The 26821-nt window shown below is 46.9% G+C and overlaps 1 protein-coding gene across 1 annotated transcript; it reads right to left on the bottom strand.

The window, feature by feature from the left end:
- Positions 1-3577: 3577 nt before the first annotated feature.
- LOC119162965 (threonine aspartase 1) lies at positions 3578-25677 on the bottom strand. Its single transcript, XM_075882605.1, has 4 exons — positions 25587-25677; positions 23768-23887; positions 4230-4498; positions 3578-4141 (listed from the first exon to the last, which is right to left on the bottom strand). The coding sequence occupies exons 1-4, from the start codon at positions 25675-25677 to the stop codon at positions 3578-3580; spliced, it is 1044 nt and encodes a 347-aa protein (XP_075738720.1).
- Between the last annotated feature and the right edge of the window lie 1144 nt (positions 25678-26821).

Genomic DNA, 26821 nt, shown 5'->3' with positions numbered 1-26821 from the left:
CGGTCCCGTATTTTGCAATGCAAGTTTGAGCGAATAATTTGAAGCAGCGGTCAACACAAGTCTGGTTAATTTGAAAACTTGGTGTGCAGTGTGCTCGTTCCCGATTTCGCCACAAATTCGCGGAAACGTCGGAACACTTGGCAATGTACTTCAGCAATACTAATGAGTGGTGGCTCAAGCAACCCTGGCTCGCTACTTCCATTAGGAGAAATGAAATGATATAAAAAATGTAAAAATACAATATGAAAATATGTGCCTGTGGAAAATGTTTTGTGCTTCACTGCAAGACATCATTGGCATGCGGGCAGCATATCTTATGCTTCTCGCAACGTCAGCGCGTGCCAATTTATTCAGTCTTTGTGGGAAAAAAAATTAACACAGGAGAGTATAGAGAAATGCGCGATGTGTGCGAACCTTTGAGTGCCGGTTGCTTAAGATATTCGGGCTCTTGCACGGCTGGTGGTGTTCTTGCCTGCAACGCCTACTTTGAAAACTAGAGCAGAAAGCTTGAATGTTGATGTTTTCCAGCCAAAACACACGGCGAATTTCGTCACTGTTCATTATTTATTTTTTTATTTTATGAAAAAAAATCGGCGAATGGTCACATCATGGCGTGCTGATGCAGCGAAGAGCAGGCAACGTGCTCCCCGTGTGTCACAGCTGTGCTGAAGTGAAGATGCTTTTCGCAAGCGCACATTTCAGTTCATCACGACAGCGTTTTTTTTTTCGGTGGCAGCAGCGAGCCCCGCCATTCCTTTGTGTTTGTGACAAAATCAAGATAGCTGAAAAGCATAACTGTGTAGCCGCTAACTATACAGCACAGCAAACGACCACCCCCAATTACTTCAAGTGATTCCAAATTTCTTGCATCCCGCTCTTTGTATGTTTTGTTACTTCCGAAACCCGCTTAATTCGAAGATTCCTCGCAGGCCCAGTGACTTCGAAGTAACAAGGTTTTACTGTACAGTGAAGCAGACTATGGCTGTCAGTTTTCAATCGACCTCCAGTACAACTTTCACGCAGGCAGTGAACTTCGTTTTACCATAGTAGTTTGTTCACATATGTTCTAAACAATTAACAAGTTCTTACTATTGAAAAAATTGGCAGATCCCGTGTACAGTGGGAATCTATGATATGCGAAGCATGAATGAGAAATGTTGATATGCCACTTTAATATCATCACATTACGAGGTGGAGGTAAACGACGCCGTACATGACTTCCGTGCTATGAATATCATGTTTGGATGTGTCGTTTACCTTGGTGACCTATTCACGTCAGGTGATACCAAATTTAGTATATGTGGAGCTAGCGAAACGACCGCGAGCACGCAATGAGCGTGGTATGTTGTCATGTTCTTACATGACACGCGTGTCAGGATTATCATATTTGCATCGGTCACATACTTTTGTCATCCATTGGCGTCACGTAATACCGAATTTGGCATATGTGAAGCTAGCAAAACGGCCCCGAGTACATACATCATCAGTGTGACATGTACCCATGTTGTCAAATGACACGCATGTCGTGATTATCACGTTTCGATGTGTCGTTTACCTATGTCGTCCGTTCACATCTCGTAGTACCGAGCTCGATATATGTGAAGCTGGCGAAACGGCCGCGAGCGCATGTAGTCATGTTGTGAGCGTAGCATGTAGTCATGTCGTTACATGACATGCATCTTATATTTATCATGTTTGCTCCGCTTTCATACCTTCATCATTCATTCACGTCCCGTAATACCAAATTTGATTTAAATGAAGCTTGCGAAACGCCCGCGAGCACATCATGAGCGTGGCCTGTAGTCATGATGTTACATAACACGCATGTCATGATTTTTTGTTAAGGTCTGTCACTTGTGTTCACCATACAATCATGCCATACCATACCACTTTTTCAATGTGCCTGGTGAACGAAATCACTGCAAGAGCTGCAGGACCATGAAATGTAAAACATGACATTATTGACATACGTGTCAAGATTTTCATGTTACGACTAGTGAAATATGTTTTTCATACCGTCATATGTTATGCGATACCAAGTTTGGTATTGATACAATTATCCAAATGGCTAGAAGAGCTAAAAGTCGTAGGCAGCTAGATAGATAGATACGCTTTAGGTCACCAAAGTTGGCTAAGAAATGCTTCGCAATTAATAGATGCCTTGCTATATATATTGACCGGAGCTGTTCGAGTGTGGCATGAAGTGTGTGACTGTGCCCGAAAACTATCAAACATGTTCAAGCATGTTTCACAGACTTTACAAGAATCCTACTACCCGCCTCTCACCATGATACACATGAGAACTACAGGGAGAAAAACATAGAAAGAAAGAATTCCAACTGCAAAAAATTCTTCAAGAGGCAGTATTCGAACCCGCATACCCTCTATCTGAAGGTGAGCATCTTAACCACTCGGCTATCCAAGCACACTGGCAGAGCATAACATAGCAAGGGAGTGGTAAAGGGAAGCGAGTGTGTGTTGAAGAGATGCGTTGGTGAGCAGACAAAGAGGAAAGCAACAAAAAAGAACCCCCACTGCCCATCAGCATGCGTGTTGCCTGACACAGCCTCGCTGGATATTCACATTCGTTGGGTGCGATAGCAGCCAATTTTTCTTTAGAACAAGCGTATCGACGATACTATGCACCCGACTAAAACATTTATGCATGCCGGTCTCTCCCAGAGACACTGTCTACTTCATCTGGCTTCATGTTGCCTTTCAACTGTAAAACATTACACACGTCGATGCAGCCAATCATAAAAGCACAAATAAACCTTGCGTCACATAAATGGTATATCTGTCAAGCCCAATTAAACTGGCATCTAACCTATGCAAATAATTTAGCCAAAGTGTTTGTGAAGTGGTCATTTAAAATACACTGACTCCAATCCCACTGTTCAACTGTCACATGATGAATCTTTATTTTACTCTGATAAATACAGTTAAATGTAAATGATAAGAAGAATGCAATTACACTATTTCTTCAATTAAGTCTGCAGAAATGCACCATTGTACAGATAAACAAAGACATATAGCGAAACCCACGTGATTTTCCATATCACATAAAGCCCGTTTCATACAGGGCTCCAAGACTTGACTAGAATACGGTAAGTTAGTTTGTCTCTTATCAATGACTATGAAACCGAGGCACGTTTAACAATATAACACGAACATGTCGAATGAATAACAGGAACAGAAACTCCTCTTGCTGACTTGCTAGTAGGAAATCTGACAATCAAGAAGCTTACGCCTAACCCAGTCAAGTAGTGCACAACCAGACACAAACGTTTGTTCGAACTATATGTAAGGATTCTTGACATGAACGCCACAAGTACAAAACAGGAATGATTATGTCCCCATGATGATGGCGGATAATCCTGCCTGCAGGTGCACTACACTCGTGTCACGGTTGAAGACACCAGTGATCTCTGTCAAGGCGCCGAGTTCCAAGTGGCGTTCCCCCGAGCATTACCTTGGACCAAGCAACCATCGTGTCTGGCATTTCAGAGCAGCCGAATATGGTCCTGCTTCCACCCGTGTGCATGTACCCGTAGCACATGAAACGCGTTGTGTGGGCTTACAGCGAATCACCACTGCCACACTGATGGTCCCAGCGAAGGGCGAGGATTCCAGCCAATCGGTCGGTGGTGTCCCTGAAGAATGGCGACTGCAGAAAACTCTGCCTTAAACAAGCGTCAAGCGCTACGACGGACCCATCGTCAGTGGAGCGCCCGAGCGTCTGCGCGCACTGGCGCACCAGAGCGGTGCGAATGTAGTGCTCGCCGCAACCTGAACTCGAGACTGCCACCGCACAGCCGCCTTCCGGCGCGTTCTCGGCCCAACAGCCGCACCCGTAGACGGCCGCCTGGCCGACGCGGCTGGTGTGCTTGAGCCAGATGCCACCGCTGGACACGGCGGCTGCCACGTTACCCTGCCGATCCATGCAGACGGCACCCACCGTGTCCAACTGCGACGGATTGCTACTGTCTGAACTGAACACGGGGCTACGACTTTCGTGTCTGCCGGCCACGGCTCGTCGTCGGCCTCGCGCTTCAGCGTCGTGGGGACCAGGGGGCTCTTGCGCGCCAAGGTATTCTCTGCCGAGCAGCGGTCGAGCCGGCGTTTCAGCTTGACGTAGCGCCTGCGCGCGTGGGCGGACATCAGGGCATCGGGCGTGCGTTCCACGTTGGGCAGCACGTGTTCGCGCACCCAGCGCAGCGCTCCCTCACCGACCAGGAAGCAGGGCGGCGTGCGGTCCAGCGACAACGGGCCGTCATGCTGCGCGGGGCACAGTGCCTCGGCCACGAGTACCGGTTGCCGGCGCGCGGCAGTGCGCCCGCGGCACCGAATCCCAGAGTACGACCGTCCATAACCGAGGCGTCGCACTCGACGCAACCGCAAGACGTCAGGTTGCCAAACCCCGCATTGGTGAGCGGATCGTCTTCCAGCGTGGCCACGGCGGCCGCCACCACCTCGAGAGCGCCCCCGTCCGAGCGCTCTCAGGAAAAATTAGGAGAAAGAAATTGTGTCCGGAGGGCCATGGCGTTAAGAAAGTAGGTACACATTAAGCAGCCCGGACATCTTGCAGCTAGACATGTCCGTTAACGGGAAGTATGAGTGGCAACGGGCCCATGCTTTGCTGTGCACAACTTAATTCAAACTGTTCAGAATTTTTTGTGGTTTGAAAATGTATTTTGCTAGTTTTTTGGCGGTATGATATTGGGGGCGATACAAATATTTTCACTGTCCTCGATATATATGTAACCAAGAGCCCACCACTGCATAAGCTATATCTCCTAATTATATATCTGCTACACTTTCTGCATGCATCAATGTCAAGTTTGGTAAAAATGGGACCACCTTAATGGAATCTACAAAGCAAGGAAATAGCAATCGTGCCTTCTCAAAAGTTATGCTGATGTGTGGGAGGCTTGTCCCTTTGGGAGTCCTTTAATGTAGCACACACTGGTCACACAGTGGCTCTATCTGCCCACCTTCCAGAAGCACCCGCTCTATTCACTTAGGTTGGTAGCTGCCACTCTTGCAGGTCCCTGAAATGAATGAAGTAGGTGTCTCAGCCCCCGACTCTCGTCACCGTATTCATGACCGAACCTTATACTGAACTCTCGACTCAAGTGAATCACCGGCCATAAAGGCCAACTGTAACAAAATTGTGCAGACTTCAATTGAGCGGTCTATATGAGTATATGAGCGGTCTTGCTAAAGACAATGATACCGGCCAAGTTTCACCTTCGGAATGCAAAGGACAACCTATAGAAAAAAAACTCGCCAACAATGCAGTGTTCAATACCAAAAAAAAAAAAACTAGATCATTACAGCTAACCAGAAATGAAGTAGACAGCAGCTTCACAGACCGACTGATACAGACAAATCATCTACTCTGCACTCCAAACTATACCTTTCGCAGCAGCGCCCCAAATGATAACCATAATGCAAAGTATGTAAGCATTCACCGTAAATGATACATGATCATAAAGGCTTTAAAGCGCTCATCTGAAAGACAGCTGCCCGCATCATGCCAACAGGCTTATCCAGCTGTGTCGGGGGGGGGGGGGGGGGAATCAAAACAAAAGCTGCAAAATTTTTGCATCAGTTTTCCTCTAGAACAGTAAAACATTGAAGGTAATTTCCCCTGTACCTTTTTTGCCTTCATTAACCGTTGTATTTATTAGAGTACTTGTCGTAAGTATTCTAAAAAAGCTTTCAACTGTTAATGTTCCTCTCGCAGATGTTCCTTTGTTTGCGACACTCTTGTAAAGTGTTGTCAGCATCCAAGTAAAATAATGTAGCCTGACGGCAGGTGCCATTCTGTCATGTGAGATTACATCTGTTAAAAAGACAACTTGGGTGTGACAACTGTACAGAAGGTATTCACATAAAGTCATCCGAAAGGAACTCTAGTGCCACAGCGACCGCAACTGTGGTCACGTGCAATCATCTTAATACCACAACCAAGGTGCTTGGCCTGAGTGTATTGCTGTGGATTTTCGTTTCCCCATAATTTTACAATACATCAAAGTTCATGTGTCGGATCACTAAACGACGTCTATTTTGGCCAGGTCTTGGCACTCACTGGCCACACACTTGCTAGATGAGCTCATTAAATACCTTAGAAGATCTTACACACTTTTAAGCACTGAAGTGGCTTTGTAGCAGAATGCTCTAGTGCCCGCATTCGAATTTGGCTTAAACCCCGCCTTTTCTAATTTATTATCTTTCTATTAACCACACCAAGGTCATGTGAATTTTCATACTCCCCACAACATTTTTCTAGGCATACCTTATACTTCACAAGGGGCGCTTAAGGCTTTTGTCTTAATAAACGCGGAATTTGAACTGCTATCAGCGCAGCCGTAAGCCCGGCACAACGTATAATTAGCCCATGACTTCACCACAGTCAGTTAGTGAGCATGTTTAATAGGCGGCACCTATAGATAGCATGCTTTGATGTCACTGAAACCGCTGTGTTGAGACAGAAGTATGTGAAGACACATCATTTGCCATTTCAAATAAATGGCGTTATGAAACGTTTTCCGAAAAGCTTCAACTGCCTGTGTATTCAGAATTGTGGCCGTCCATTCACAACTATACCTCGACTAAGTTCATTTAATGATTACATGCAATTCCCAGCTCGCGTTGCTTTAGAGCGGCAAAAGTTTGTGCCGTCGACAAAAACATGGCAACTTAGCCACAGTTGACCGAGGTTTGTGGCATCACATCGTCTCGATGGCAGCACCACAAAGTAGTCACGAGTGTTGTTTCCACTTTGATAAGTTGTGCGGCATCGTATGATGACTCATGCGATATGCACAGTGAGGACGAAGCCACCCAGAACACGCTGCAGAACGCAATCCAACGAAACCAGCAAAAAAAAAAAACTTAGATGCGGCACCAAGCAAGTAAAGGCAACATGTGACAGAACGCAGATGTACTTGAAAGCAGAAATAAGCAGATCACTCGCTGTACTTCTATGGTTTACACAGGTGAGAGCACGAGAATCGCTGTTATTTTTTGGCTATATGCTATTCCTAAAAATCCGTCATTTTGGAGCAAACGAAGACTACCTCTGTGTTAATAACTTTTTTTTATCACAGGCTGAACGTGATTACCTGGCTGGGCTTTGAGGCAATAGAGGACCCGTCAGTTAATCTTTGTTACTGAAGTGTAGATTAGGCTTGCATTTTACCTTCATGCTCTATAGTCATCCATTTCTTTAGGCGTATATATTCTGGCCACTCTGTGAAATAAAATTAGTTGGAAGTCAGCGCTCATTCTGTCTACCCTGTCCTTTTTTCTTTTGTTCGCGCGCTGAAACATCTTGCAAGTTTGACTGACGTCGCATGTTAATTGCCTATGATGGTAGGCAAGGCCCCGTGGACGTTTAGGAGCTCGAGAGATTCAGAAGGGCATAATTAATTATAGAGACTTACTTTGGGATCTGTATGTCTCATCTTTATTGAAGTAGAGTAATTTACTGCCGGGCAGCTTCATTTTCGTTTCCCGACCCTTTGAATACCATCAAAACATCTCATACATCCTTCGTTGGACATGCAGACGTTCCGGCCACATCCTTTTCGCAGTGACGCCGCTCGATCGCTGTCAGGCTCAATCGTGGAGTGCCAGTACATTCCTAAGCTGCATCTATGATGTCGCGGGTGAGCTATCCATTGGTCAACACCCTAAACACAATTAATGAAGCGTTTCCCATTAATTTTAGACTTAATGCTACATACGAAATTCCCAAATATGGGTTTGCCTGTTTTTGCTGCATACAATTACGTGCATCAGTTCCCCGTGCTTCCCCACCTAAATCAAACGTCGGTTTTCTGGAAACGCTTACAACTGTGTGGTACCAAAACTACGCAGCTGAACAAAGAGTGCCGCCTGCAGTGAGAACAACGTTTGGGGCATCGGCAGATTTACGCTCGTCATAAGTGGTTCAGCTTCAAAGCATTACGCATTCGTCTACGATTACAGTGAAACCGAATGACGCGATATTGGTAAGATATTCCAATGTGGGAAGCAGCACGTGGGCCGGCACACATGCTGCTTTCTTACTGGTGCATAATTAGCGAAACAATACAATGAAGTAGCTTGCTTACCTTACGAAGGCCGTTTGCGCCGGCCTGCCCATTAATTCGGTGTGCCGCGCTCAGGAAGTGTGGTAGAATATGATCGTCCAGGCATCTGACGGCAAAAAGGAAACCTTCAAGGTAGGCACAACGTTAACTAGCAACATTCGGCGAGGGCCAGCAGAAATGAATAACCGTTTTTACCAAGTTGCGTGAAAACGACGGACATGGCTTACCGTGGGCGATGGGTCTTGAAGGTCTGACATCAGCAGTCGTTGTTCGTAGTTGCTTTAATACTTTGGCCGACAGAAACACGTACGACATCGCCACAACAGCGCGATATTTCTCCGCTCACATGGAGGAAGGAATCCGCTCGTTCGTGACGGCCGTATTTTCATTTCTAGCGCGGTGTCCTCCATTGCGGCGTCCGCTTTCAACACGGAGGAAGGAAAGGTAACGAGAGGCCCTGACGTCACTCGTTGAGGAGCCGCGATGAAGCCGGAAGTCGGCCATATTGACTAGGCAAATTCTCCTCTCTTGTTTACATATTGCCGCGACATAGTGCCTACATTCAAACAACGCGCCCATCACCACGCGCACAGGGACATGCATGCGCGCCGTCTAGTGTTGCGCAGAGACGATGATGATAGCACGAGAACCCAGCTGGCCCCTGCTGATGTGCGCCACGCGCTTGGGACTCTTCTTGAAGAAGTAGAAGAAGAAGACATCTTGGTGTTTTGCTGTAACGTGCTACGACCATAGTTCCTTTGAGTTGTGGGCACAGGTTCGCCCTTTAATAAATACGTTTTATTATACCCCGAGTCCTTCAACATCGTTACATTCTGGTGGACGTGCTGGGTAATGAATCAAAGCCCTACGAACGCAAGACAGCGTAGTTCCGACCACCAGCGAGTTGATCCTGCGGAGCCGACACCTTTGCATCAGAGGACCAGTCGCTGTCTTCGAGGTGATTCACCAGAATTCAGTCCACTCCACTTCACGCCAAGGGGAACTCAGTCAAAGGACGCCGCCACCATGAAAAGTCATGTAACACCAGCCCAAGTGGTGATAAATCAGCCTCACCAGCCACCAGTATTTTATGGCGACTCGTATGAAGACGTAGGATATTGGCTGAACCTCTTTGAGAGAGTGGCACGTTTGAATGGTTGGGACGAGAGAGAGAAGCTCCGCCGCGTATACTTTGCTTTGGAGGACTTCGCAAAGACTTGGTATGAGAACCATAAAACCTCCTTTACGACCTGGGATGAATTTCGGCGACAAGCTCTGGCGACTTATGCCAGCGCGGATCGCAAAGAAAAGGCGCAAGCCGCGCTCGAATCCAGGAAACAACTCACCAACAAAAGTTTCGCAATGTATATCGAGGACATGATCCGCCTGTTCAAGCGCGCAGATTCCCATATGACCGAAGACAAGAAGCTACACCACCTCATGTGTGGGGTGAAGCAAGAGCTATTCGCTGTTCTGGTCCGCAACCCACCACGAAGAGTTGCGGAGTTTCATACTGAAGCGACAGCCATCGAGAAAACGCTAGAACAGCAAGCTCTACAGTACAATCGAGACATAAACTGTGCACCTGCCAATGTCTTCTCTGGACGCCAGCGAAGTGACACGGACGCTCTGCGAGAACTCATCAGGTCGGTGATCAGGGAAGAGCTCAGCAAGTTGCAAGCACCCCACACTACAGCAACACTGTCTGTCGTCGACGTAGTACGAGATGAACTGAGGCAGATGATACGTGAGCCGGAGCGTGAGCCACAGTCGATCCAACGCATCCCAACGTACTCTGAAGTACTCAGACAACCCGCGGCGCACACCAATGAAGCAGTTACGATGGCATCTCCTTGCCCACAAACGGTACGCAGCGCACCTCGTCCACTGGAACCGACGGCTACCTACCTGACACGAGCCCGTGGTGTAGCTTGCTACGTGGATCAAGGGCCCCGGAAAAGTGACATCTGGCGTGACCATGAGCGCAGGCCTTTGTGTTTCCATTGTGGGGAAGCAGGTCACCTGTATAAGTTCTCCCCTTACCGACAGGCAGAATTAAGGGGCTTTCCGTTGTACGCACCATGCCCTCGAAACGGTGAACGGCCAACGGAGATCGAAGAGTACTTGTCCACGCGCCAGAGCTCACTCACTCCACGCCAACATCAGCCAAGATCGCCGTCGCTCAGGCGTTACCGATCACCCAGCCCACGTGCTTCTTCCGCACGGTCTGGGCACCGTTCTACAAGCCCACGCCAGGAAAACTGAAGCAAGCGACCTGTGGAGGTGAGGCCGCTGATAACGACAGTTGCGAAGATCCTCCATTACGGTTTCAAGGTGACGATGCTATGTTTACAGAGGATAAGCACAGCAGTGCGAAGATTACTTCAGATTTGCGGTTGAAAATAGACGGATAAGAGCTAAATGCTTTAGTTGACACCGGCGCTGATTATTCGGTTATGAGTCACAAATTGGCAAAGAAACTGAAAAAGGTTGTGACAAAATGGAGTGGGACACATACGCACGGCAGGTGGCCGCACTATTACACCGCTCGGCAGATGCACCTCAAGGCTCAAAATAAGAGGCTTCACTTACGTTGCTGACTTCATCGTGCTGCCGGACTGTTCAAGGGAGCTTATACTAGGAATGGATTTTCTGCAAGCCAATGGAGCCATAATTAATCTGCGCAGATCCAGTGTAACGTTTTCGACTGAACAAGCTATGTCGGTGGAGCAATCGAAAAAGCGACGTCTTACTACTCTGCGCGTTGTTGATAATAACGTCACAGTGCCACCACGCTGTAGTTTAATGGTGCTTGTTGAAAATAAGGCATTTTGTGACCACGAAGGAATAGCGGATAGAAACGTAGAGCTCTTTTTAAACAAAGGAATTTGCGTGGCAAGGGTAGTTGTTGACTTAACAAATGGCCGCTCAGTTGTCCTCCTTACGAATTTTGGGAATGAATGTCAGCACATCGCGCAAGGTATGGCTATCGCCTATTTCCACGAGTTCTGCATGGCGACATAACTATGCAGTTTAGCGACAACGCCAACCACTCCACAAGAAACCTGCAACGTCGGCGCATCAGTTAACGTCAACCATAGGCTCCCAGAATATAAAAGAAAACGATTGTTCGCCCTTATTATATAAAAGAGTTTTCCAACTGCTTTTCAACGTCCTCTAAAATGCGACGCACGGCTATTGCAAAACATAGGATTATAACAGAAGAAGCCACGAGACCGATTTACCAACACCCATATCGAGTATCGCAAAAGGAAAGAGACGTCCTCAAGAAACAAGTGAAGGAGATGCTTTCAGATGACGTGATCCAGCCTTCCAGCAATCCATGGGCGTCCCCCTTAGTGCTTGTTAAAAAGAAAGATAACAGCCTTCGATTCTGCGTCGACTATCTGAAACTGAACAGCGTAACGAAACGGGATGTATACCCGCTGCCGCGTATCGATGATACACTCGATCGACTACGGAGTGTGAAAAACTTCTCCTCCCTTGATCTCAAGAGCGGATATTGGCAAATCGAGGTGGATGAGCGCGACCGTGAAAAGACGGCATTCATAACCCCAGACGGCCTCTACGAATTTAAAGCGCTTCCATTCGGCCTGTGCACTGCGCCAGCTACGTTTCAGAGAATGCTGGACGCATTCCTCGCGGGACTGAAATGGCAGTCCTGCTTGGTGTACTTGGATGACGTTGTCGTATTTTCCGCTACATTCGACCAACATCTAGAGCGACTCCGCACAGTATTAGAAGCCATTCGTTCAGAAGACTTGACCATCAAGCCAGAAAAATGCCACTTCGCTTTTGAAGAGCTTCGATTCCTCGGACACGTCGGCAGCTCCGAAGGCGTTCGGCCAGATCCCAAAAAGACAGCTGCCATCGCAAAGTTCCCGACACCCAAAGACAAAAAGTCAGTACGTCGCTTCCTTGGTTCATGCGCGTACTATCGGCGATTTGTGGAAAATTTTTCGAACATTGCTGAACCACTTATTAATCTGACAAAAGACGAGGTGCCCTTTATGTGGGAAAGTGAACAACAGGAAGCATTTGATGAGGGAAGAACACGCCTGCAAGCCTCTCCAACCCTCGCCCACTTCAATGATACTGCCGAAACTGAAGTTCACACTGATGCCAGTAACGTCAGCCTCGGAGCCATTCTAGTCCAGAGGCAAAACGGCCAAGAAAAAGTGCTAGCGTATGCCAGCCGCAAGCTTTCGAAAGCTGAGACAAATTACTCTGCAACCGAAAAAGAGTGTCTCGCGGTCATTTGGGCCATAAGTAAATTTCGGCCGTACCTCTACGGTAGACCATTTCGAGCAGTCAGGGACCACCATTGCCTGTGTTGGCTGGCGAATCCTAAGGATCCCTCTGGCCGACTAGCAAGATGGAGCCTTAGGCTACAAGAGTACGATGTTACTGTGGTATACAAATCTGGAAAAAAAAACACAGCGATGCGGACTGCCAGTCATGCGCACCAGTGGAGACGAGTGAGCCGGAGGAAGAAGACTTCCCGTTTCTAGGCGTCGTCCAGGCATCAGAAATCGCTCAACAACAACAAAATGACCCCGATTTGCTGCCGCTTATACAGCGTCTCCAAGGACTCAACGTTAAAGTCCCGCGCACTTTATCCAGAGGGCTCCCTTCGTTCTGTCTTTGGGAAGGGGTCCTGTACAAGAGGAACTTCAAGCCTCATGGTGACAAGTTACTTGTTGTACCTGCACCTTTACGAAACGAGATTCTGCACGCATGTCATGATGAGCCAACATCTGGACACATGGGTGTCAGCCGTACATTCGCCAGAATTCACCTAAAATACTACTGGCCAAAACTGTTATCATCAGTTCAGCGCTATGTGAAAACTTGCCGTGAGTGTCAAAGACGCAAAACCCCATCCGTGAAACCTGCAGGCCTCCTACAGCCAATAGAACCACCGCATGCCCCATTCCAACAAGTCGGTATGAATCTCCTAGGCCCGTTTCCGACATCGACTGCACACAAGAAGTGGATAGTCGTAGCCACGGACTATCTCACTCGCTACGCTGAGACTGACTCGCTGTACACTGCAACAGCTCTTGAAGTTGCCAAGTTCTTCATCAACAACATAGTCCTCAGACATGGTGCACCCAGCGTTCTAATTACAGATCGTGGCCCAGCTTTCGCTGCAGATCTAATGAAATGTCTGATGCGAATAACCCATACAGACCAGAGAAGAACTACAGCATAACATCCTCAAACAAATGGCCTAACGGAGCGCTTGAACAGAACTCTGACTGATATGCTTTCAACGTATATCGACGTCGAACATAAACTGTGGGATGAAATATTGCCCTACATCATGTTCGCATATAATACAGCCATTCAAGAAACAACGCAAGTGACACCATTTGAACTTGTATTCGGCCGAAGAGTCACCACTCCACTGGATGCCATGTTACCACTGAATGATGAAAGCAGCAATCGACCTGGCGCCTAGACGACTTCCTGCAAAGAGCCGAGGAAGCACGACAGATGGCGAGATACGGAATACGCCGCCAACAGCGTATCGATTCCTATCGGTACAGTCAGCGTCGTACCAAAGCGCATTTTCAACCAGGTGACAAAGTATGGATATGGACCCCAGTGCATCGCCGTGGACTTTCTGAAAAACTTTTTAGCCGCTACTTCGGGCCTTACGAAGTACTCCATCGTGTAAGCGATGTAACTTACCAAGTCAGATCCGCTATACACGGGAGCTCAAAACGCCGCAGCCCTACAGAGGTTGTACATGTAGTCCGGATGAAGCCGTACTATGAAAGATCACCGGAAGACCAGTGACGCCTACCACGAGTCTATTCATTGCCTGACGCATCGGGACGATGCGTATGAGGAGGGGGAATATGCTGCGACATTGTGCCTGCATTCAAACAACGCGCCGATCACCACGCGCACAGGGACATACATGCGCGCCGTCTAGTGTTGCGCAGAGACGATGATGATAGCACGAGAACCCGGCTGGCCCCTGCTGATGTGTGCCACGCGCTTGGGACTCTTCTTGAAGAAGTAGAAGAAGAGATCTTGGTGTTCTGCTGTAACGTGGTACGACCATAGTCCCTTTGAGTTGTGAGCACAGGTTCGCCGTTTAATAAATACGTTTTATTATACCCCGAGTCCTTCAACATCGTTACAATATCAATGCTAAGCAGAAGACGCGCCTCCCTCTACGGCTCGGAAAACACGTGTGCTGCGCAGCGCGTGTGTCGTGACGATCCGAAACTAATAGAACTGGGCTCATCACTCTGAGCCAGCGGGACACCTTCAGCGAGATCGCTTCTTCCGAGTAATAACAGAGAGTAACAGCTCGGACAACGAAGCAACTACGAGAGAACGCGCGCTACATGCACTGACAACAGCGAGTGCTTTCACGTCATTAATTTAGCAACTGTACAGACAACACGATCGGTCGTGCGTCTTCTACGGTTGCATTCCGCCACGCTGCCGACGCAGCGCCCGGCCACTGTGTCCGTGTTCTGCGTGAAACTCACCGGCGTCAGCATTCTGCAACCGTGGTGACTTTGAGCTCGGTGCTAGTGACAGTTGAATGCGGTTGCTGTTACGTTGAGATTACATGCATTGCTGGTGGAGAGTGTACCAAGCGGAACAGAAAAGGTGTTTTAATACGCACATGCAAGTTGTTACTGTACACACACAACACGAAACTACGTATGTGCACGTGGTTCTCATGGCGTCTTGCTGGGCTCAGCAGCGTCGTCTGTTGTCGCAAGCAGGAGCACTGCTTAACTGTCACTGACCTGCAAGGCGTTCGTCGTCATTCAGCTTTGTCATGGTGCCCAACGCAATTCCGCTGAACACTAACTGTTTCATCCACATCATCCGCTGCACGACACATGGATATGCACTTGTTCTACGCACTGTTGAAACCCCGTGATGGACAAAGGGATTTGTAAATGTTGCTAAGAGTAATGTAACTGCCAGGAGAACACTACGTAATTAATAACGCGGCGCAGAGCACAGATATTGTCCGCCACGGCTCAGCACGAGACCTGGGGAGGCACACATTCCGCCGCCAGCCGCGGCCGCTCACTGCTAGACCAGCTCCACTGTGCAACACGTAACCATAGCAACGTCGCCTTGTGCCTAGTGAATATGGCCGCCTTGATGTCATTTCCGCCACACTTTTCACGCCCCGCGCCGGCTGGGCATGCCCACTCCTACCTTTCCTTCCTCCGTGGCTTTCAAATAGCCGGGCGGGCACCCCGAGCTCGAGAGTAGTTGCTTTCCAAAAAAAAATAAAAAGCAATGCAACGTCACATCCTGTAAACGAATTTTCCTCCCCGTCCTTTTTCTGTTCACCTCGCGCATGCGCAGACACTTCGGGGACCTCAGATTCGATGTTTAAGTGGCATATACTGCTGCGCCGCGCGGCTAGAATGTACTAGAAGTGTTAAGTGGCGTGACGGTGCCTAGCCACCTGATCCCTTCCGCGTTACCCGTAGCGGCGGCGCTGCAGTCGAATAGTACTGAAAGAGCTGCGTGCCGTGCGCAGAAACTGCTATGCGCTTCAGCTCCTCCGCCGCGCTTTCTTGGTGCTGATTCATTCTTACCTGCCCATCATTCATGTCTATCACATGATGCCATAGCCTTTGAAGTATGACACGCCAATCTACTGAATTCGAGCTCCATAAAGGTCCTTGTGAAAGGTCGAAAATGATTCAGAAAGGATGTGTCATACTGATTATACTCTCTTAACTCTTTCTTCGTTGGTTAGGCGTCGACAATATTCAGAATAACTAAGCCGAATCTTTCGAAGTTCAGAAAGCTGTGAGAATAAAAAACAAATACTGTGTCACATGCACGCAGAACTGGAAAGCCATAAGTAAAGAGGGGAGAGGACCCGCTACATCACGAAATGTTTTCGTAATTTAACTTTTCAGGGTATACTAAATTATTTACACGCATTCGACCACCATGTGCCAAAGTTAGGCGTTCTGCTGCACACTGCACCCCCTAAAAGTTAATAAAAAATATGCCATGGGTAAGCCTGCGCCAATAGTTTACAGTTGGCGAAGCTTCATAGAGCCTGTCTCTACGAATGCGCACTGTATATTGTATATTTCACCTTTTAACAGTATGAGGTCTCAAAACTAGTTCAAGTCTAACGTAGTCGGACGAGGAATGCACTGCCTAGAAATAGTAGCTGTACTAATTTATTTATTTATTTATTTATTTATTTGTTTATTTATTTATTTATTGTTTTACTTTAAGGGCCTCTAAGGCATTACATATGGGGGTTTCATATAGTAATCACTGACAATAGCAATTTTTTAACAAGAAAAAAAGACAAGAAAACATGCGCAGGATACACAATCTGTCAACCAAGATAAGCAAGAAATAACACAGCACGGTTTTCACAAGCGAGCACATTGAAAAAGCTGCACGACACGTTATACAGCAATGCCTAAGATTGTCCAACACATTCAAGGGACGCAAATAATGCAGACTGTAAAGATGATTGCTGTATATGCGTTACAATGCTGGCAGACAGAGCGTTCCACTCGGTTATCGCTAAGACAAGGGGTGAGTATTGGAGTTTTTTGTTTGTGCGAGAAAATATAGGTTCAATTTTATGATCATGGTCAACGCGTGCGGAAATGAACAAAGCAAGGTGAATGAACGTATGGCGGAACGGTGAATCACTGTGGTATAATTTGTGGAAGAAAGATAAGCGGAAATATTTCCTGCGCAAGGCAAGAGGGGGGATATTTAAATTTTTTAATGAATGACACACTTTAGTAGCGGGAATAACATGACAAAATCACTTGCGCGGCATTGTTTTGGACAGTTTCGAGCGTATCAGTAAGGGTTGCTGCGTGGGGGGTGCCATACTATGGAAGCATATTGTAGGGTTGGCCGGATAACAGTATTGTATGCGTGAAGTTTGGTGTCTTGTTTGCAAGTTTCAGGCGGCGCTTAAGAAGGCCAAAATTATGTAGTGCTTTTGCGGTAGTGTATTCTACGTGGCTAGTCCAGGTTATATCAAAGTGGAATAAAATACCTAGATATTTAATAGATAAAACTGTTTGAATTACGAAGTTGTTTATGACATGCTCATTGGACGAAGGATGTGCAACGGATGAAAAGCGTACGTGTTTGGTTTTGTTTACATTTATTTCTATTTCCCATAAACAGCATCATTCCGATAATTTTGTCAAGTCGGACTGCAAGAAGTTTACGTCGTTTGGTTCGGTGATTTCCTTATAAATTAAGCGATTGCCTGCAAAGAGGCGCAGTAAAGAGTTATTATTAGATCCGATTTTATTAATATAGACTAGAAACAACAGAGGGCCTAGTATGGATCCCTGGGGTACTCCGGATTTTACGGGTCTGGGAGTAGAGATAACGTTGTGAAGTTTAACTGACCGAAGCCTGTTAGTAAGAAAACCGCTTATCTACTGGGTTGTTCTATCGTTTAGTTGTAGATTACAGATTTTAGTATCAACCTTTTGTCTCACAAACGGTCAAACGCTTTAGCGAAGTGTGGCAGCTTGGGCTAGTTGCTATGGCACGACGATAGTTATAGCGCGAGAACAAAGCGTTTTGTTCTCGCGCTATAACTATCGTCATGCTTTAGCGAAATCTATAAAAATTGCATCGGTGTAGCGGGAGTTATTCAGAGAATCATTAGGGTCAGTTACCAATTCGAACAGCTCAGTTTCGCACGAGTGGTTATTGCGGAATGCATGTTGGTTATCTATTAGCAAGTTATTTTTATTTAGGTGAGATACGATGTGCGTAAACAGAATATGCTCGAATATTTTGCACGGAATAGAAGTAAGAGAGATTGGCCGGTATTTATTAGCACATGATTTCAATCCAGATTTGAATATAGGTACCACTAATGCTGACTTTCAATCATCTGCGACGCAACCTGTGTTCAGTGACTGCTGTAATATTAGTTTTCATAGGTACGACGATTTTTGAGCGGTTAATTTGAGAAGTTTGGAGCTAATGCCATCGGGCCCTGGACTCGTTTTTTACTCGAGTCACTCAATGGCACGTGCTAAGCCATTTTCGGTGATTTTTATTGGGAGAAAGATATCATGAATTACGGTCTCTGGTAGGTAGAGGGAATCTAATGGAAGCTCATTTGAAAATACCGATGCAAACTGATCGCTGAATATTTCCGCAGTTTCCTCACCTGACGGAGAATCACCATGCTCCCCGTCTAGCAAAGCCTACGAATCAGTGTCTTTAGGGTTTACCACTTGCCAGAATTTTTAGGGTCAGTTTTGAGGAGTTTAGGCAATGTGAAAAGTTTATGTTTGGCTTCTTTATTGATGGTTTCGGTGTTTCTTGAAACGTTCCAGTAGATATCCCAGTATACTGTCGATATTGTCCGAGACGCCTTCCTAAACGCACGCTTCTTTTTATTAAGACTTCTTTTCACATCCTGAGTGAACCACGGATGGTTTTTGGTTAATATATTAGCCATTTTTGGTACGCCACTATCTTTGATATGCTTTAATATGTCACGAAATTTAATACAGTTTTCATTTGCAGTGCAATTTGCAAAGTTGGCTTCGAACTGGGGTGTAAACTCTTCCAGCATATGATTCATTTTCTCGACATTGGTGCGTGCATGCGCGAGTATGCGCTTGTCCATTATGGCTTTATCGGGCAGTGGGATAGATAAGGAGCAATGTACGGCGCGGTGATCGCTGATTTCCTCCAGGACATGAGCAACTGCATCATCGGGTATGTTAGTGTGTATGATTAATTGATTGATTTGTGGGGTTTAACGTCCCAAAACCACCATATGATTATGAGAGACGCCGTAGTGGAGGGCTCCGGAAATTTTGACCACCTGGGGTTCTTTAACGTGCACCCAAATCTGAGCACACGGGCCTCGACATTTCCGCCTCCATCAGAAATGCAGCCGCGGCAGCCGGGATTTGAACCCGCGACCGTTAGTGTGTATGAGGTCCAATATGTTGTTTCCGCGTGTTGGTTCTGTCACGAGCTGGGACATGTTGTGCAAATGTGCTAGGTTCATGAAGTTAAGGCTTTCTTGACGATGGCTAGCACAGCCAACAGTGGAAGAGGACCAGTCTATGTCGGGGTAATTGAAGTCCCCTCCAAAAATCGCAACAAAGTTTGGGTGCTTGTTTAAGACATGATGAATAAAATTATTCAGGTGTTCAATGAACTCTAGGCCACTATCGGCAGGTCTGTTGCACACGCCTATGACGCATGGTTCATGCCCCAAGCGTGCCGCAACCCACGTAATTTCACGGGGTTAGTCGTAAAATATGACGGAACGATGAACTTCTTTCTTAATGGCAATAATCACCCTTCCACCATGACGAGCGGCTCTGTCTTGTCGAAATATGGTGTACTGCGCGGGGAAGCCAATTTCACTGTTTTCCGTGTCAGAGTTTAGCCACGTCTTCGTGCCAACAATAACATCAGCATTGCACGTGTGTATAAGGGATTTAAGTTCGTCAAGTTTGCTATATATACTGCGAAAATTCGCAAAGAATAATGATAGCTTTTTATTCACAGTTGATCTCTGAGCGGATGATGGTCTGGCAGAAACGTTGTGTCAAGCCGTTACAGGTCCATACTTTGTGGCCACGCCTGCGCTGTTCTGCTTCCCCGTAGTATTATTTGCGAAATTTCAGTATCTGGCGGGTACTTGTACGATACTATCTCTGCTAGATTCATACCTATAAGAGTTTTTACGGAAGTAAAGGAGGATGAAGCGGAGTGAATAGCTTTCGTTATTATTACGAGTAGCTTTGACGAAGTCGCGAAGCTTTTTGCGCGCCTATTGTATTTTAGGAGAGAAATCTTCGTCAAGCCAGATTTTCGGGTTTTCTAGCTAAGTTTAGGGGCATTGCGAAAAACATCCATTTTTTATTTAAAGTTGACAAATTTTACGATTATGGGCCGGTCGACGTTCGCACGCCGCTGACCCAATCGGTGAGCGCGTTCGATGTCCCCAGTTTGTACGCCTAGGTGAGTTGCGAAGAATTCTTTCACGATTGTTTCTGACTCTTCGTACCCCTCTTTTTCTGTTTCGGCTATGCCCTTGGCAATCAAGTTGTTCCTTTGCATTCTGTTATTGATATCATTAACTACGTCAAATATTTCATCGTTTACTTTTGCGATGCTTGTCTTCACTTCACGTACAGTCACCTACATTCTCACACTTTGTTTCAATTTGTGACATTTTGCTCAGGTTATTTTTTATCGCACAGATTCTTGAAATAATATTATTGATTGACTGTTTCCTTGTGGCCATAATGCTGAAATGCAGACTCTTGAAACAGTGAATGTATCGACGCAAGTTTGGCGTGCCTGCATATTCACTCGTGCACCAAGGCGAGTAACAGGTGCGTCCACTGATAAAACCTCAGAAATGCTTTACACGAGGAAAAACGAGCGATTACACGCTTTCGCAGGCTCGGGCACACGCGCTCCCAATGCAGACGCTTATGAGATCTTCAGTAGCATAGGACAACAGCGCCACCGCTACTGTCACCCACCGGAGAATCAGCCGAGATGCGGCGCGGGCGTCTCGTTCACTCCACTGCCCCTTTCTAGTACACTGTCACGGCCGCTGGATAAAAGAGCGCACGGGTAGCACAGGTACGGCCCACCGCGTGTTCCAAAACTGGCATGACAGGTCTAGTTCGTGAACCACCGCTGCGGCACCACCAGGGGGGGGGGGGCAGTTTTCATGAGCACCCATAGAATCGCATACGCAGTTCGCTTGCGGTAGTTACGATTGAGCGGGTGAATTTTTGTGTGACCCGTGAAATCGTCTTGTAATATCCGTCTGGCGTGTGTCCACTAAGTAATTATCGACCTCGCTTTTGGAAATTTTCACAACAATCGGTCTTTGCGGAAGTTAGAATTGTGAGCACATTTCACTTGGATCCTACAAGATTACAACTAACAGATCTGGAAGAGCTACACCTTTCTAATGCATCTAAGTTGATTATAGTAACTGTGAGTATGTCGCTTCAAAAAACGTTGCTTTAGATTTAATCATTTCATTTAAAATAATTAATGCCAACAATTGCAGTTGCCACTGTTCCTTTAAATTACACAAATTAAGATAGACTTTTTACTTCCTCCAAACACTTCTATAGTATTCATACAATACAGCATAAGATGCAACAGCCACGAAATATATTTAGCATGTGTGTGATCTCATAATAGTGGACTCGAGTCTCTTTGAAATTTCAGATACTGTAACTTCGATGCCGGCAATGGAGCGAGCAGTTATGAAGTAAATAATATAAAATCTGAGACGAAAAGAGCGATGAAATGCTGCAAAATGCGAAGACAACTGCTTGCTTTAATGCGGTTTTGAATGTTTTTTCCTGTTTCTGGCCCGACGTTCTTATGATAATGCAACTAATTAAACAGTAAACACATAATCGGAACAATATGCGTGAAAATACTTAATTTATTCTCCATTTAGAGCAAATACTGTAACTTTTATGTTTTGCTTCTTTACATCATTGCATAATAAAATGACTTGACAACTGCACCAGGTTGTGCGCCCAACTTTTGGCTGTGTTTATCGTCAATAAAACCATCTGTTCGGTCTTTTCATGTTAGCCTCTCCATAGGCACAGGCGAATCCCGATAGCACTCCAACGCGCTTGTCTTCTAAGAGTCTCCGTCATGCGGTTCTGTCATTCATTACTGTTTATTTGTGCTACTATGTATCGTCGACAAATTGGCACCTGTGCTCGCTAAAACGTAGGCACGTCACGTGCACTCAATTCCCCTACAGCAGCCGGGGTGTTTATGTGTAAACACAATAAAACCTGGTTGTCACTTGACCCGGCTGCATATATATATATATATATATATATATATATATATATATATATATATATATATATATATATATATATATATATATATATATATATATATATATATATATATATATATATATATATATATATATATATATATAGGGGAAAGTAGTGTATACCTAAGGGCTCGTTTTTTCGTGTTTTGACACAATATTACTGAGATCTAACAGACAATATTACCCAGGATTGTAAGGGGAAGTTATTAAAATCAACGTAATGCAAATAAGAAGAAAGAACAGTGGGTGAAAAAATAACTTGCCATGAGCAGGAATCAAACCTACGACCTTTGAATAACGCTTTCGATGCTCTAACCACTGAGCTATCAAAGCGGCAATCCCCCCAGCCACTTTATTGGGTTTATATGTGAGTTTAGACGTGGGAGTGTCAGTCAGCGCCATCTGTAGCCATAGCGGCGAGTGTGGGAACCTTTTTATAGGCCTGTGTGGGATCACGTAGCCCGTGAACCTATTACAAGCGGGCAGCTGAGAAATAGTCTCTCGTATACAACCTAACGGCACCAAGTTTGCCAGTACGAGGCCCTCGTTAATGAATAAGTGAAAGAAGTGTATACATATCCCTAAGGGCTCGTTATATATATATATATATATATATATATATATATATATATATATATATATATATTGTAAAAAGCGAGACAGACACAATTCGTCGGGCAAGCTGTTCTATTCTGCCTCTTCTTCCTCACTTTCCAGCCCATAGCTCACAGCTGCCGGGTCGCTCTTCGTTACATTCGGCCACACTGCGGACCTGACAACGAAAAAAAAGAAATTACAGTTCATTGCACCTGCAGCGGTCCGACTGCTTTTTTCAAGCGCGACACATGCACGGCAAAGTTGTTTCTTTTGCGTTTATCCAGAGTGAAGTTCGCATCTTAGGTGTTCACACGCCAGGTATTTTCTCCTACACGCTGAGTAATTTTAAATGGCCCGTCGAACTTAGGGAGTAGCTTCTTGCCAGGCCCGCTGGTGCCCCTTTGCACCCAGACCTCGTCACCGATGTTGTAAGCAGGAGCGGGTCTACGGCGTCTGTCATTGTGGCGCGTTTGATTTTCTTGTGCGTGGGTGGCTTTCTTGATCACCTCAGTTTGGATCTTCTGACAGGCTGCTTTGCGATCGTTGGCACGTGGAATTATATTGGGAGCATCCAGACTGAGGACCGCTTTCAGCTGTGGTAGTTTCCCATAAACAATTTAGTAGGGCGTTTCCCCGGTAGACGTCTGCAGTGCCATGTTAATCGCAAAAGCAGCTGACGGAAGGTGGACGTCCCAGTCGGCCTCTCCTCTTGTCCCTGCCTTCGTAATGGAGCGAGTCGTGCCTGGATGCTCTGGTTGGTTCTCTGAGTAAGGCCGTTTGCTTGAGGATGAAACGCGGATGCGAAGTGGTGCTGCACCCTGCCGTGCAAAGGTATTTTTTCAGTTCCCCGCTACGAAACGTTGTAGCCCGATCAGATATTAACTTTTTTGGTAAGCCATGTCTCCATTCAAATTGGTGCTTGAGGAAGTCGATTAGGTAAGTGGATGCAAGAGATGGCACGGCCTCCACTTCTACGTATTTTGACAGGTAGTCTACTGCTACAATGACGTAACGATTTCCCGCAGTGGTGGTGGGTAGAGGCCCCATGTACTCAATGCCAATCGTGTGGAAAATTGTTTCGGGTATCTGTATTGGTGTTAGTAATCCAAGTTGACACCCAGGCAGTCGCTTAAACTGCTGGCAAATTTTGCAACTGGCGACATACCAACGGACGCTACTTTGCATCTTCGGCCACCAAAAACGTTCTTGTAGTTTCCGGAGTGTGGCTCGTTGGCCGGTGTGTCCGCCTTCTGGGGAGTCGTGAATGGCTCGTAATATTTCTGACCTGTGAGATTTTGGGATCACGAGGAGGTAACGTTCTTCAGATTGGTCCGCTTGCCAGTGACGCTGGCACAATGCGGCATTGCGCATCACAAAAGTACTGTGATTTACCTTGTCAGTAATAGATGCAATAATGGATGCCAAACCTTTATCCTCCTGTTGGGCTCGAGATATATCCATTTGGACGAAAAAAAATGTCGGTTTGCCTGGTTTGTTGCGCGCAGTCATCGGCGACGTTGTTTAGCCCCCCAGCGCGTTGGCGCACGTCAAAATTGTATTCTTGCAGCGTTATTATCCACCGGGCAAATTCGTGCTTAAGTTGCTGCTTGGAGAACATCCATGCTATAGCAGCATTATCAGTCACAACAGTGAATTTACGCCCGAGAAGATAACGTCGAAACTTATCATCGACGCTCCATACCACTGCAAGACATTCAAGCTCGTTGGAGGAATAGTGGCGCTAGGTGTCTGAAAGTTTTCGGCTGGCATAAGCGACCACGTTTTCCACGCCATCTGGATCACGCTGCACTAACACAGCTCCTGGACCGACTTGGCTGGCATCAGTGTGCACTTCGGTGGACCAGTCTTCATTGAAGTGACTTAGTATGGGGCAACAAGTGAGCTTTTGTTTTTAATCTCGAAAAGAATTTTCTTGTGAGACGCCCCATTCAAACCGTGCGTCTTTTTTAAGAAGACCGCTCAAGGGAGCTGCGATCGAAGCGAAGTGGGGAATAAACCTTCGCAAGTACGACGCCATACCCAGAAATGACTGAACCTGCTTCAAGCAGGTTGGTGTGGCGTACTGCGACACGGCAGCTATTCGTTCCGGGAGTGGCTGAATGCCGACAGGAGATATATTATGTCCCAGGTACGAAATCTTGGACACCCCAAACTGGCATTTCTCTTTGTTCAAACGAAACCCTGCTGCATAGAGTCCGTGTAGTACTTCGTCCAAATTGCGAAGGTGTTCATCCTCCGTCCTGCCAACGACCAGGATGTCGTCTAAGTAAACTACACAGGCTTGGTTTTTCAATGGTTTGAGCACTGAATTCATCGCACGCTGAAAGCGCTACGAGCGTTTTTTAGTCCAAACGGCAAGTGGTTGAATTCATACAAACCAAAAGGTGTGCGAGAGGCCGTTTTACATCGATCTTCCTCCGCGACGTTAATCTGCCAGTACCCTGCGCGTAAATCAAGCGACGAAAAGAACTTGCAGTGACATACTGTATCAACAGCGTCATCAATGCGGGGTAAAGGGTAGAAGTCAGGCATTGTACACTTATTGAGCTACCTCTGGTCCACGCAGAAGCGTAGTGATCCGTTTTTCTTGCGAACAAGGACGACTGGCGCTGCCCACGGACTCGATGACGGCCTAATAATGCCCGTGGCAAGCATTTCATCTACTTGTTCTGCGATCACTGCCCGTTCTCGTTCAGCGTATTGTCGCAGTGGTACGCATTTTGGCGGATGATCTCCCGTCGGTATGCAATGGAGCAGCATATTAGTGCCTGGCAGTTCTGCTGTATTGCTAGCGTATACTGGCTGATGGCGAGCCAATATAAAAGTTAAGGTAGGCGGAGTGGACGGCTCACCTGTCGGTGGTGGCAGGGTTGTGGCGGTAGTCCCAGCTGTCGAAGACCGGAGCTAGACGTGGCCGCGATGTATGGTGAGCTCAATGTCATCAGATAGCAAGAAGTCAGCACCAAGCATCATGTCGGCAGGCAGGTCTTCATTGACGGGAATGGCTGGAAGAACTTTAGTGCCCGCTGCCGTCCAGACTGAAATGTCGAGCATTCCGACTGGCATAGCACTTCTTCCAAGTCCGCAGAGGGGAGGTTGCGTCCACGGTCGGATAGTGTCCGGAGCATGACGTCAGTGTAGCGCCGTTCGTTCCGCATCGGTATCCACCAGAGCAGATAGGTCACATATTCCCTCAACATGAATGGACATCCGAGGACTTTGACAAGCTTGGTAGTAGATTCGTGTCTGGAAAGGTTGAAGACACTCTTTGGTGTTGTGGCCAATGCGGCCGCTTCTGTGCTTGAACCATCCGTGTCGTGTGGAGGCGTACGTCGAACGGACTGTCGGTGATGTGTCCATGCTAAGCCGACGACGAGAGTTTTGCTGAAGTTCGGCTGCCTTTTGAGCGAAAAACTGGGGTGACGCTTCAGGTGATTGATTGATTGATATGTGGGGTTTAACGTCCCAAAATTACTGTATGATTATGAGAGACGCCGTAGTGGAGGGCTCCGGAAATTTAGACCACCTGGGGTTTTTTAACGTGCACCCAAATCTGAGCACATGGGCCTACAACATTTCCGCCTCCATCGGAAATGCAGCCGCCGCAGCCGGGATTTGAACCCACGCCCTGCGGGTCAGCAGCCGAGTGCCTTAGCCACTAGACCACCGCGGCAGGGCGGGGTGACGCTTCAGGTGACTGGCAAAGATATGATGGCAGCATGGGTAGGGTCAGCCAAGCCATCAACGACATACTGGTGGGCAGCCGGGGAGATCCATGTAATGCCACATTTGTCGAGAAGCCCGAGCTTATCGTAGACGTATTTACGGGCGTCTTCCGATAGAGCCTGCCGACGCGATCGCATGCGCATGAGATGGTCATCGTATGCGGATGGAAGTGGGGGGAAGGCCGTGACGAAGGCTGTATTCCAGTCACTCCAGGATTTGTACTTGAAGCCATCGTATTGATGCCACGCTTTGGCGGACTCGCGCAGTCGGCTTACGGCTAGTGATAGCGTCACGTCGTCAGGCCATGCATGTCGACGGGCCAACGAATAGATTTCATCCAGCCAGACGGTTGGGTCTTGATCAATGCCAGTAAAGTCACGAATTTCTGTCATAGACGGAGGAGGCAACTTGGTGCGTGCACATGCTGCTGAGAAGGCGACGGTGGCGTCTGCAAGACGCTGGCTCGAAGTAG

The sequence above is a fragment of the Rhipicephalus microplus genome, unplaced genomic scaffold (assembly GCF_043290135.1).
Source record: "Rhipicephalus microplus isolate Deutch F79 unplaced genomic scaffold, USDA_Rmic scaffold_13, whole genome shotgun sequence".
NCBI classification, from domain to species: domain Eukaryota; kingdom Metazoa; phylum Arthropoda; class Arachnida; order Ixodida; family Ixodidae; genus Rhipicephalus; species Rhipicephalus microplus.
Note: the sequence above shows the minus strand (reverse complement) of the source record. Positions and strands in the feature narration are given on the sequence as shown.